Source organism: Trichosurus vulpecula, chromosome 2, assembly GCF_011100635.1.
Source record: "Trichosurus vulpecula isolate mTriVul1 chromosome 2, mTriVul1.pri, whole genome shotgun sequence".
In the NCBI taxonomy this organism is placed as follows: domain Eukaryota; kingdom Metazoa; phylum Chordata; class Mammalia; order Diprotodontia; family Phalangeridae; genus Trichosurus; species Trichosurus vulpecula.
The window spans coordinates 185,467,285-185,481,342 of NC_050574.1; the positions used below are offsets into that span (position 1 = coordinate 185,467,285).

The 14,058-nt window shown below is 39.2% G+C and overlaps 1 protein-coding gene across 1 annotated transcript in view; it reads right to left on the reverse strand.

Moving 5' to 3' along the window:
- The window catches only part of ATP8A2 (ATPase phospholipid transporting 8A2), a 759,667-nt gene that overhangs the window by 493,755 nt on the left and 251,854 nt on the right, over nucleotides 1–14,058 (reverse strand). The window contains exons 20-22 of the mRNA XM_036745978.1: nucleotides 10,330–10,399; nucleotides 6,743–6,827; nucleotides 2,128–2,267 (exon numbers count right to left, since the gene is read on the reverse strand). Of these exons, the coding sequence (XP_036601873.1) occupies nucleotides 2,128–2,267; nucleotides 6,743–6,827; nucleotides 10,330–10,399 (295 nt within the window). The remainder of the gene's footprint in view (nucleotides 1–2,127; nucleotides 2,268–6,742; nucleotides 6,828–10,329; nucleotides 10,400–14,058) is intronic.

The window sequence follows — 14,058 nt, forward strand, 5'->3', positions numbered from 1 at the left end:
CTGGTCAGTGACATAAAAGAGTTGTAGCAATATTGTTATTAGCAGATTCTTTCACCCTTGCTCTTCTCCAAATTATCCTGACTTTGCTGATATATGCTGACCCTGACCATCCCAAATCACCTTTAACCAACGTTTAGATATTTAGCTACGCCACAGCTGAAGCCAAATGAAAGTAAGTTTTCTGTGAGCATTGGAAAAGTGTTGTTACAGATGTTTTTGAGACGGACAATAAATAAAGTGGGTTTATCAGAATGGATTGCTAATGGTTCCCAAGATTTAACAAAGGCATTTAACAAGGCAAGGCCTCAGTGGAAGTTTCCTTTTCTCCCAAACATTATTTCTACATTTCAACAGTCCAACACAGGTCCTGATTCCCTCACTTTCAGAGGGTGCCTCAAACAGAGCTGGACAGTGGGTAGAAGGAACAACAAGAATAACACTACTCTCACCTATTTTCCTAACATGGGATCCCACAATAGTTGCTACAAAAAAAAACAAAACAAAACTTAAACCTAAGAAAAGTATGCTGGACCCTCCTCCAGCCTCCCACCACTACAAACTGCTAGAAAATTGCCATCCCTCATTTATAACTCATCATTTTGGTAGATGCCAACTAGAGTTCCCTTATTACCTTTCTAATGTACCCCAGGAAAATCAGCCTAGGGGAATGGTTTTCTGGGTTTTTCCTCAGGGAAATAAAACGAATGGAAGAATCACTAGCTCTGTTTCAAGAAAATCTTATGGCCTAAACATCCAATCTAAAGTTGCAATCATGTTTTTTTGTTGTTTTGGTTTGGTTTTTTGGTGGGTTTTTTTTGTCTGCTTTTGTCTCCTGTTCAAGGCTACAGAGAAGATGCTGACCTGCACTGTCAGTAAGAGTTCCCTCTCCTTGGAGCACCCCTCTACCAACGAAATCACATGTTCAGTTCCTATTTCTTTCTTTTGTCTAAAATTCAGGAAAGTTGAAGGATCCAGGAAGAATCTCATCTTAGTAGCATTAAAAAGTTTTGCGGAAACACTGCCCCCTAGTGGCACTAAATCAGATAAGAGCTTATTCAGGAGGAAAAAGTCAAAACACTAAAAGAACAAGAAATTCTTTTTTGGTTTTAGGTGTTTTTTTTTTTTTACATTTAGTTTATAAATAACTCATGAAGTTTTCTCCTACTATCACAGCCACATTGTATAAAGCTAATTTTAAGATATGTCGAGTCAGATCCGCCAAGTAAATAATACAATTTGTGCTCAATTTTCACCTGAGGAAATTCTGCCTCTCTCACACCATAGTATAATTAGTTTACTGATCTGTTGCACTAAAAGATACCAAACTAAAAGGTTCATCTTCCCCAAAGTACTCAAATCACAGGAGCATAGGCCTTAGATCGAAAAGGGAACTTGGACATCCTACGGTCCAATATTCCAAATTTGAGGCATAGATATGTGAGGCGATTTGTCAAAGGTCACACCTCTAAGAAGCATTAGGGCCAGAATACAGACTTACATTCCAGACTCTGGGCCTCTCTTCTCACGAAGGGATGCCTGGTCTGCATAGACTTGATTTTGTAATTATTTTTATGCCTTTGGGCTCACCCAACTCAAGACTAACAAACATAACTGCAGACTCTACAGAATTTTAATCAAAGGAAATATCTGACAAACTTGGTCATGACTTGGTGTCATACACTTATAGAGAAGGCATAATAATCCTAATGTGAGGCACAGCATGGTAAAGTTATCTAACAAGCCGCCCAGGAGTCTTGAAAGGCTGAACTACAACTTGGAACTTGGATTTCTCACAAAACCATTCTAACTCCTTTTCAAGTCTAATGTTTTCTTTCAGGGGAAAGATGTCTAGGAATGAAGTGAACAGAGAGAAGGTAGCAAAAGGACTGAAAAACTGTAGCTTAAGACTTGTCTCTTTTAAATTATTCCAAAAGAAGTGAGTTTCTTTCGAAAGGAAACACAACCCAATACTTAATATGTTTAAGATCATGGAAAAATAAAAAAGGTAAATGATAATTTAACATGTTATAAGAGCTGTGTTTTTGTTTTGGGTTTTTTGTACTTATGAAAATAATCTACTCAAAGGGAAGTTGATTTGGTAGGAGAGAATCCATCTGCTCTGGTTACCTTTTCAATGATTTCATAGCACTCTTCCAACCTCCGACTTCTGTCTTTCAAAGTTGTACTGGCCGTTTGATAAACAGTCAACCACTCCTGGTACACATCCTCGGACAAGTCAGTATAGGCAACACAGAGTGTCCTCAAACCTGAAGAACAGCCAACAGCATAGAAACGTCAGTTCAGAGAAACTCACCACCTGAAAATAAAAATCAAAAGTCTTTTCTCACACTCCAAACTTTATAGGGTCTTTCAATGGTTCCTGCTGCTTTTTCAATGGTTACAATTTCCATTATTTTTTCTTCTTGGGGGGAGGGGGTACAGAGTAGCCACGTCAGATGGCTACTCACCTATAGCTTACAGGTTTGGAGACTTGCCTGGGGCTCCAAGAAGTTAAATGTCTTGCCCAGGGTCACAAAAGCCAGTGACAGAAGCATGATTTAAACCCAGGTCTTCCCGACTCTAAGGCCAGCCTTCTATCCATGTTGTCCCATTCCCTCTTTCTTTCTCAACTTAACCAGGTAGTAATCCATCAGCACAGCACTAGGAGACTTCTCTGACATCTCTGAGAACCTTTGGTGAGGATGAAGAGTGGAAGAGCAAGTCCTCTTCTAAGAACTGAGGCTATTTATTGTAGCACAGCCCAGAACTTCAAAGTCAGATGTCCACTTTAGAAGAGTTGCTATCTCATATTTCATTCTCAAAGCCTTCCTGCAACTACCTTCGGATACCTGCCTGGAACACACTTATGTTCATTAAGACAGAAGTCAAAGGTACCAGGTACCTTGGAAAAGAGATCCATGTTTTTCGGCATGGAGGGGGCAGAGACAAGATGGCAGCTGAAAAGCAGGGACTAGCATGAGCTCCCCGCCACGTCCCTCCAAAAACCTATAAAGAATGGCTCTGAACCAATTCTAGAACTGCAGAACCCACAAAATAGCAGAGAGAAGCAGGGCTCCAGCCCAGGACAGCCTGGATGGTCTCTGGGTGAGGTCTATCCCACATGGAGCTGGGAGTGGAGCGGAGTGGAGCAGAGCCCAGCGTGGACGGCGCAGACCAACCAGACCAGGAGCCGGGCGGAGCGTACCCTATGAATCAGTGAGCTGTGGCAGTTACCAGACTTCTCAACCCAAAACACCAAAGACAACAGAGAAGGTTAGTGGGAAGAGCTATGGGAGTGGAAGGAGTTTGCAGTTTGGCTACCGCCCCGGGGGCAGCGGAGGTGGGGCAGCAACAGAAGTACAGCTGTAGTTGCTTCCGGCCCCAGGCCCACCTGGTGGGAGGAATTAAGTGGTGGATCAGAGCAGGAGCAAAGAGCCTGCTGAAGATCTAAGTCCAGTCCGGGTTGGGGGTTCTTGGGGAAGGAGGAGTGTTGGTGTGGCAGAGCTGGCGCATCCCCCCAAGCGTGGAACATAGTTCTCTTAACTCCACAAGCAGTCATACCCCGCTGAAAAACTCAAGGGTCAACTTAGTTGGCTGGGAACATGGCCAGACAGTGAAAACGCACCCAGATTCAGTCTCAGACTTTGGAATCTTACTTTGGTGACAAAGAAGACCAAAATATACAGACAGAAGAAGTCAACAAAGTCAAAGAGCCTACAACAAAAGCCTCCAACAAAAACATGAATTGGTCTCAGGCCATGGAAGAGCTCAAAAAGGAGTTGGAAAAACAAGTTAGAGAAGTAGAGGAAAAATTGGGAAGAGAAATGAGAAGGATGCGAGAAAACCATGAAAAACAAGTCAATGACTTACTAAAGGAGACCCCCAAAAATGCTGAAGAAATACTGAAGAAAACAACACCTTAAAAAATAGACTAACTCAAATGGCAAAAGAGCTCCAAAAAGCCAATGAGGAGAAGAATGCCTTGAAAGGCAGAATTAGCCAAATGGAAAAGGAGCTTCAAAAGACCACTGAAGAAAATACTACCTTAAAAATTAGTTTGGAGCAAGTGGAGGCTAGTGACTTGATGAGAAATCAAGATATTATAAAACAGAACCAAAGGAATGAAAAAATGGAAGACAATGTGAAATATCTCATTGGAAAAACCACTGACCTGGAAAATAGATCCAGGAGAGAGAATTTAAAAATTACTGGACTACCTGAAAGCCACGATTAAAAAAAGAGCCTAGATATCATCTTTCAAGAAATTATCAAGGAGAACTGCCCTGAGATTCTAGAGCCACAGGGCAAAATAGAAATTGAAATAATCCATCGATCGCCTCCTCAAATAGATCCCAAAAAGAAATCTCCTAGGAATATTGTAACCAAATTCCAGAGCTCCCAGATCAAGGAGAAAATACTGCAAGCAGCCAGAAAGACACAATTTGAGTATTGTGGAAACACAATCAAAATAACCAAAGATCTAGCAGCTTCTACATTAAGAGATCAAAGGGCTTGGAATGCAATATTCCGAAGGTCAATGGAGCTAGGATTAAAACCAAGAATCACCTACCCAGCAAAACTGAGTATCATGCTCCAAGGCAAAATGTGGATTTTCAATAAAATAGAGAACTTTCAAGTTTTCTCAGTGAAAAGACCAGAGCTGAATAGAAAATTTGACTTTCAAACACAAGAATCAAGAGAAACATGAAAAGGTAATCAAGAAAAAGAACAAGAAAAAGAAATTGTAAGGGACTTGCTAAAGTTGAACTGTTTTGTTTACATTCCTACATGGAAAGACGATGTGTATGATTCATGAGACCTCAGTATTAGGGTAGCTGAAGGGAATATGCGTACATATATATGTTTATGTATATATATATATGTATATGTGAGTGTGTATGTATATATGTATGTGTGTGTATATATATATATATATATATATATATAGAGAGAGAGAGAGAGAGAGAGAGAGAGAGAGAGAGAGAGAGAGAGAGAGGGCACAGGGTGAGTTGAAGATGAAGGGAAGACATCCAAAAGAAATAAAATCAAATTAAGGGATGAGAGAGGAATATATTGAGAGAGGGAGATAGGGAGAGATAGAATGGGCTAAATTATCTCACATAAAAGTGGCAAGAAAAAGCAGTTCTGTAGGAAGGGAAGTCAGGTGAGGGGGAATGAGTAAATCTTGCTCTCATCAGATTTGACCTGAGGAGGGAATACGATACATATTCAATTGGGTAACTTACCCCACAGGAAAAAAGGAGGAAGAAGAAGATAAAAAAGGGGGGATGACAGAAGGGAGGGCAGATGGGGGTGGAGGTAATCAAAAACAAACACTTTTGAAAGGGGACAGGGTCAAGGGAGAAAATTCAATAAAGGGGGATAGGTTAGGAAGGAGCAAAATATAGTGAGTCTTTCACAACATGAGTATTGTGGATGGGTGATACATAATGATACGCATGTGGCCTATGTTGAATTGCTTGACTTCTTAGGGAGGGTGGGTGGGAAGGGAAGAGGGGAGAGAATTTGGAACTCAAAGTTTTAAAAACAGATGTTCAAAAACAAAAAAAAAGTTTTTGCATGCAACTAGAAAATAAATACACAGGCAATGAGATGTAGAAATTTATCTTGCCCTACAAGAAAGAAAGGGAAAAGGGGATGGGAGGGGAGTGGGGTGACAGAAGAGAGGGCTGACTGGGAACCGGGCAACCAGAATATATGCCATCGTGGAGTGGGGGGGAGGGTAGAAATGGGGAGAAAATTTGTAATTCAAACTCTTGTGAAAATAAATGCTGAAAACTAAATATATTAAATAAAAAAAAAAGAAAAAAAAGAGATCCATGTTTTCATGCCAGAGGCATAAGCATGCGAGGGGCTGGAGCTCACAAGCTCAAATATGATCTTGGGTAAGACAGTCTATGACTTTTGTGACCTTCAAAAGCAAAGAAAATGGAAACCAGAAGACAGGTTCAAAGTCTCTCAGAGAATGCTTGAGGTCAGTCACTGCGGGTTCAGTGTCCATAACCAAGGGATGAAAAGTTAGTGTTATATAGCTAACAAAAGATTAAGCCCATTAACTACAGGGGCTGGTTCAGCTATATACTTAATGAACAAAATCCAGGTTTCTCTGAGTGAGAAAATGAAAAGACCTCAGACAAAGCATGCCATCCATAAGGCCATCTTCTACTCCCAAGTTCCTATTGCCATTGGAAAGCCTTTGGCATCAGACTCAAACGGACTGTACGTAATGGACTACAGATTCCCTATAGGAATGAGGGGAGCACAGCATAACAATGAATATGTTTTCTTGCTAACATGAACACAGAACATGATGAGGTTTAAAAAGTCTCAATGAGATCTAGCTTTGGAAATATTCACATTTATTTATCAGTGTTCTGGACCAAAACATGCAACTGTGTGTGTATGTACGTGTGTGTGTGTGTGTGTGTGTGTATACATATATATATTTTTATATATAATATATGTGTGTGTGTATCTACATATATATACACACACACATATTTTATATATATATATGTGTGTGTGTGTATGTGTATACATAGATACAGAGGTGTGTGTTACAAAGCATGAATCACATGCATTCAGAATGACTAACATTTCAACATAGAAGTGTGAGAATACTGGCTAAATAAAAGAAGTGCTATATGAGTATAAGGTACTATTGTTGATATTAATTTTATTATTAATTATAATAATATAAAAATAGTGTAAGATTACTTACCTTCTGTAGCAAAATATTCCAGATGACACAAAGTTTGTTCTGTGAACTCAGAATTCTCTGACAGTCTCTCATAAATCACATTATCCTATCAAAGAGGAAGTCATCATGACCAGCAAATTCACATATAAAATTACAATTCAAGCTTTCAGTCTTCTAAATACTATTTTAGAGCTTTATATATTTTCTACCTAATGGAAAAAAGTATTTTGAGGAGCCCTGAAAGACTAGCTGAATTCCAATCCACAAGCAATGATGAGCTTTGAACTCCACAGTGGGTTGCATTCTTGAGGATCATTCCTTAGGAAGTACCTCAGAATGGAACCTGTCCAACCTTTTCATTTTACAGATGAGGAAATGGAGGCCCAAACAGCTTAAATAACTTGTCTAAAGTCACCCAGGCAGAAAAGAACAACACTTGGATTCAAATCCAGCTTCTATGACTCCAAATTCAGCACTTCACCCCACCAAGTCTGGAAACTATGAAACAAACCAAGGATGTACATTTTGGTTTAACATTACAGAGCACCTTTTTCTGACTGTTTTGTGGCACTAGAACAAAGACCTATTTAGGTTTTCTGGTTTCTATGTAAATGGATAGAGAGAGAGGTCTAAACCTTCTAAGATGTGATTCGCCCTTCTTTCAAAATTTGTCTTGCCTATGGTCTTTGTACTAAATCAAGTGTTCTTAACCCAGCACCCATGAACTTGTTTTAAACAAACACACACATACATACACATACACACACACACACACACACACACACACACACACACACAGAGTTGACTGAATTTTAAGATAATTGGTTTCCTTCATTATTCTATATATTTTATTTTGTGTATTTAAAAATATTCTTCTGAGGAATCCACATGGTTCACCAGATTGTCAAAGGAGACTGACAAAAAAGGCAAAGACCCCCTAAACTAGATGATCTCTAATGCCCTTTCCCGCTCTGACATTCTATGGTTTTGCACAAGTCTAACTTGTCTTAACACTCTCAACTTCTCTTTTTGTGATGGCTGCAACACTATAATAATGGACACATTGACAAATGCAGAAAGAAATTTTCAAATTCTTCAAAAATAGCAACATGAAGGCATGAGCAATAAAAGGTTATGTTCGCATTTTAAGTGCTAACATTTAAAATGAGATTTTTAAAAGCACAAAAAAACTGCATGAATACATGCAGACACATGAGGTTTTATCTTTTTCCTCCAGTCAGATAAGACTACATGCCAGTTTTCCACAAGCAGGAGAACTGCCTTTTTTTCAAACCAGGTGGCAGACCTCCATAGACCCTTATTTTTGTCTCACAGGATCAGGGGCAGTCCAGCACATTACCACCACACAGTAACCAAAAGACTCACTTAGTATCACTTTCCAAGTCAAATGAAAGAGACCTATGATCTTCAAGTCTCCTTAAATCTTAGCTATTAGATTTAGGCACAGAATGGCAGATCTCGATGGAGCCTTCAAATTTATCTAGTCAAACCCATGTTTGAAACAGTGCTTCTGATGCACCATCCCTGAAAAGTAGCCATCTATGCTTCACTTGAAGATTTCCAGTTCCTGGGAGCTCATCAGCTCCCAAAGCCACCCATAAGACTTTGGACAGTTCTTACTGTTAACAAGTTTCCTGTGCTTCTATTCTAATGAAATTTGCCTTTCTTTAACTGTTTCCCATTGCTCCTAGTTCTACCTTCTGGGGATAAGTTAAACAAGTCTCATCATTCTTCAACATGACAGCAATCACATCCTCCCACCTCCTTTGCTAAGGCTTCATTTCTAAAGGCTAATCAACACCACTTTTTTCACCTCTCTTCATATGGCATGGCTCCAAGTCTTGGTACCATGCTGGCTGCCCTTCCCGGGTTATAATCCTAGTTCATCAACTTGCTCCCACTGTGGTGCCCCACCTACAACATGATTCTCTAACAACTAAGTGGTACAGGGGACAGAGCACAGGACCTGAAGTCCAGAAGGCCTGAGTGTTCAAATCCTGCAGCACAAACTTACCAGCTGTGTGACCATTCACTTAAGTTCTCTCAGCCTTGGTTTCCTCATTTTCAAAACAGGGATGATAATAACACCACCTACCTCACCAGATGATTGTGTAGATCAAAGGAGATAACATGTAGAAAGTGCTTTGCAAACTTTAATGTGATATATAACACCAGCTATTGTTCTTCTTTTTCACATGGTCTGACTAGGGAAGAGGGGTGCAGGGCTCTGTACGCTAAAACCATCTCTTGATAGCTAACATCCCATCTAGCTCACATTGAGCTTGCAGTCTACGAAAGTCCCTATGTCTTTGTGACATCAACTGATGACTAGCCCATCTCCCCAATCATGTGCTTGTATGCCGCCATTTCCTTACTGAGTGCTGGGATAAGGCTTTCACAGGATCACAGGACCTCAGTGTGGGAAGGAATAGAAACCATCTAATCCAAGTCATCCCTAAGCAATAGCACCTTCCCACAACAGGTCTAAGAAATGGTCATCTCCTGCTTTGGACCTCTGGGAAGAGAGATTCCATTTGTGAGGTGAGTGCCCCAGCCCACTCTGGAATAGCTCAGAATATAAGAAACCATTTCCTGAAGTCAAATTTAAATTTGCCTCCTTGGTACTTCCACATGTGACTCCCAGTCCTACCCTATGGACCCAGCAAAATAAGTTTAATCCATTCTCCATGTGATAGCTCTCAAAATACCTGAAAGACAGCTATCACACTGTCCTCCCTTAAGCCTTCTATTGTACACACTAAATATCCAAGATTGTCACAGGACTCAGGCATTTTCTCCCATCTCACTGGAAAAGTTAGTATGGAAAAGAGGATTGGACCCTAATAGTGGACAGCCAGGAAAGGGCTTCTCTTTCCCAATCCCTGCAACTAAACCTCACATGACAAAAACACAAGGCCACCCCCTTCCATTTTATCCATGTCCTTCTGAAGCTATGAATCCCAGAAAGAAAGTTCTTCAAATGGGTTCTAACCAGAGGAGAAGAGAGAGGGAATATCACACTTCCCTAGTCCCAGACCCTACAAAATCTTTTAATGAAATTTAACAACCGCATTAGTTTTTGTGACAACTAAACTTAACAGACAATTCATATTGAGCTTGATGCTTACTTAAGCCCTCAGACATTTCCTTAAAAATAAACTATTCTCTGACTATACCCTCCCCCATCTTGTATCTGTAAAGTTGATTTTTAAACATTCTAATATAAAACTTTACATTTATATTTACCATCTTATCTTATTAGATGTGGCCCATTACTCTACCCTGTCAAGTTCTTTTTGGATCTGGACTCTGTCATCCAGCGTGTTAGTTACCCCTCCCTTCCCACTTTGTGTTATCTGCTAATTTGGTATGACCTCTATGCCATACATTCAATACAAGAGTCATTAATCATGATTGGAATTTTTCCCCCATGGAACCAATATAAAGTTAGTCATCCACATGTGAGACTTGGAAAATGAAAAGGAATACTATAACAGGCTATTAACGCAAAAATATTTGTAGCATATTCTGGTTGGCAACAGTCAGCAAATTCATACTGCAATGCAAGTGACCAATCCAGTACTTACAGCTCCTTTGCAGTAGAGGCGAATTTGTCCTGATGGTGTTCGAACAATTACAGACATCCTTTTTCTGTTACTGTAAGGAAAAAGAAATTGTCACTGGTGTCTCTTCTTGGACTAAGCTAAGATCCTGAGCAACTTAAGAATGTTTTATTTTGTTTAGGAGGTGGGAGGAAGCGAAGAGTGGGTGGAAAACTTTAGTGTGGTTTCAATCATCATGTTGCTGCTGAAAAATAATGATGGACTGGCCACCATGCTGTGTAAGTGGCCAAGTCCATTCACTTTCTCCTTTATAATCCCTAGGAATTCAGTATCATTACCTGATTCAGTAAAACTATTTTTTAAAGATAGTCAAATGAGAAATAAAAGATTCAAAGTTCCATGGATTTCATAGTATAATTAGTTGATAACTCCCTAGTATTATTAGTTAATTCATTGATAATAACGGAGAGAGAGCAAGAATTTCCTTCATTTAAAATGTTTATTTAATAAATATAAATATATAATAAATATTATAATAAATAATAAATATAAAATTATATACATTTATTTATGTATATACATGTATATATGTACATATGTGTATATATACACATATATGCACACATACATACATACCCTACTCTAACTTACTTAGTAGATGCCTACAGAATGTTGAATTAAAGTTTGTTGAATTACTTGTGGAAGTGGGGGCCAGAATTAGCTTAAGTAAATAAAATCTAAACTAATCTCTAACTTTACTTGCATGACACAGTTGATGGATGGATGAAACTGAAATCAAGACACCCTGGCTTCAAGTCTTGCTTCTGACACACACTAGCTTTGTGACCATAGACAAGTTGATTAATCAATGTCTCAATGTCCTACGTAATTCTCTGAGACTAAGTACAGAGGAGTTGTTACTCTGTATCAGTGAAAGGTTTCTCCACAGGAAGAGTTCCTTACACTACAGAAATCATGGGTATGGACTGGATTTCACCCTTTCCCTGCCTTTCCTGCCACCCTCCCACCCACCATTTTAAAATCCTTAATTTTTAAAAATCAAAACTATAAGCCACTAATAAGATTCACAATTTTTTCCTTTTTCTATTCACTCTCTAAGAGCTGGGAAATAACAAGTTAACAATCAACTAATACTTGAAAAGTATCTTTTGAAGTAAAAAGCTCATCGTGCTCTCTGCTCTTCTGTAGGCAGGCCAGCATCACCAAGAGAGAAAATGGTGTCTGGAAACAGTTTTTCCCCAACTTTTAGTTACCAAAGCCATCAGGATACAAGTATACCATTTAGCACTTATTGATCCCATGAGAGAAAAGGTATTTCTTTTTTAAATTTTAATTTATTTAAATGTTAATTTAAGGAATAAAACAAGAAGATATTTCTATCATGTTTATTCTAACTGATTAATACAGACTATAAGAACTGGATTTTTCACTTTCAGAAATGTAAATATTGACACAGAGGGGGCTTGCAAAATTATAAAATGGAAGCAGAGAAGGCAGAAAATATGCTAGAAGGGGATAGAGAAGAATCTTTTAGACAGTATGAGACAGATCTAAGCACAAAAACATGGATTGAGGTAGAAAGTAGAAAGAAACAGACCCTAAATATGACCAAAATGCATTTGTTTTATCCCCTTAGTTTTGATGTTTCCTCTTTTCTATCTTCCCCAATTTCACTGAATCTTAGAGCTGGAAGGGACCTTAGAGGTTTCCCTTATAGTTCATCTTTTCCCCTTCTTCAGATGCATTAACCCAAGTTGAGGACCTGAAAGACTTCTGAATGAATAATCTCCAGCAAGTAAGCATTTGCTTCTTCTTTCTTGTTGAATGCTTGTCCATGATGGAGATGGGCCAAGGCAGTTCACTGCATTCTTGGAAAGCTCTGTCAGGAAGTGCTACCTTATGCCAAGTCTCAATATATATCTCTCTATCCCCAAGCTCTAGGCCCACAAAGAATAAGTCCTCCTTTAATATGACAGCCCCTGGAGTATTTGAAGACAGTGAGCATGCCTAAGTCTTCCTCATTTCCTCAACTGTGCCTCAAAGGAAATGGATTTGAGTCCCCTCATTATCCTAGTCATCTTCTAGATGGCTCTAGGAGAGAAGGTGCTCCAGTTTGTCACTGTCTCTCATGAAACAGAGCCCAATGACCTGACTCCCTTGCCCCTTCTTTCTACTCAGACTTCTGTCACTTTGCACTTGTCCTTGCCCTATAGAGAGCCTAAGTTCAGTGAAGAAGCACACAGACAACTAGCCAAGTAATTCTTCTAGGACATCAGAGATTAGAAGCTAGAAGACAAAAGCTTCTCGTGCCTTAGGGTGGCTGCCATCTTCATCCTTTTCACCTGTCTTGCTTCTTCAATTCCCTCCATCACAAGCATTCTGAGCTGTTAAGGAGATCCTTTGTATGCACACAGAATGCTAAGAGGCAATGACTAAGACTAAGTCATAAAGGCTTGATATGATTTTAAAATATCTTTTCAAAATCAGTTCAGGCAACTTGCTTGAATAATGGTTAAGTAAAGAGCACAATGTCATTATGCAACTTCTATTGACTGATGATTGAATAAAGCACTGACATGGGCATTCTGATGATGGAGAAGAAAGTATGCAGGAGAGAATGTGGGTTTGCTGCTAGAAGCAATAGCCAGACGTTAAGAAGGGAGAAACCTATACTAGATATTAGGAAATATTGTCTTATGACAGTCTTATTGGAACAAAACACTTTCCAGGGGAAAGAACAAACATCCCCAGGCCTTGAAACACTTTAAAATGAATTTGGGGGAGAGTGCTTCAGAACATGTCCAAAGGAGCCATCCTACACTGACCCTCCAGTGGGATGAACTGATGATCTCATCAGTCAGTCTTTTCCGTTTCCAATTTCTCAGCTCCCACATTAACAGTGCTCAGATGGTGCAAGAGGTATGACTTCACAAGACCTGGGGAAACTCCAATGAAAATAATACCATCATCGACATACCCTGAACTATTTAGACATGTCTGCTGTTGCCCTGGTGGGAATTCTGCCCCAGCTGCTAGAGCACTGCGGTCTTTCAAATGGAAAAGGAGAATAGGATATGGAGATGTATTGAGTTTCTTAGAAAAGACATTTTAGGAAGAAAAACAGATGATTTCATTGTCCACCTCTAAAGAAAAAAAAAGTTAATACTTCAGGTTCAGCTGGGCTTCTGGACATCAGCCATCTTCATCACATTTATTATGATGACAATGTATTAACTCCTAAAGTCTCTTCCAGCTCTGAAATCCTTAAGATATCCTAAGGTAGGGGTTCTTAACCTGAGAATCCACAGACAACCAAAGGGTCTGTAGATAGATTTGAGGGTCCATGAACCTGGATAAGAAAAATAATGCATCCATATTTTCATTCATCTCTAACTAAAATTTAGCATTTGCTTAAGCTATTTAAAAATATTCTGAGAAGAAGCCTATAAGTTCAACAGACTACCAAGGAAGTCTATGACTCAAATGTTCAGATCTCCCACCCTAGAGCAACTTTTTTTCCAGAGGGGCTGAAGGTGCTTGACCTGATTTTATTTCATGTAAAGCACCTCTACAGACATATTGATAGTGGAGGAATATGTCATCTTGGATAAAACGAAGAAAGACTGCTAGAAGCAACAGTCAAATATAAAAAAAAAAAACCAAACATTTACATAATCCTATGAAGGAGGTAGAATGCATTCCTTTGCTGCTTACATTACAATGTTTTCAGTA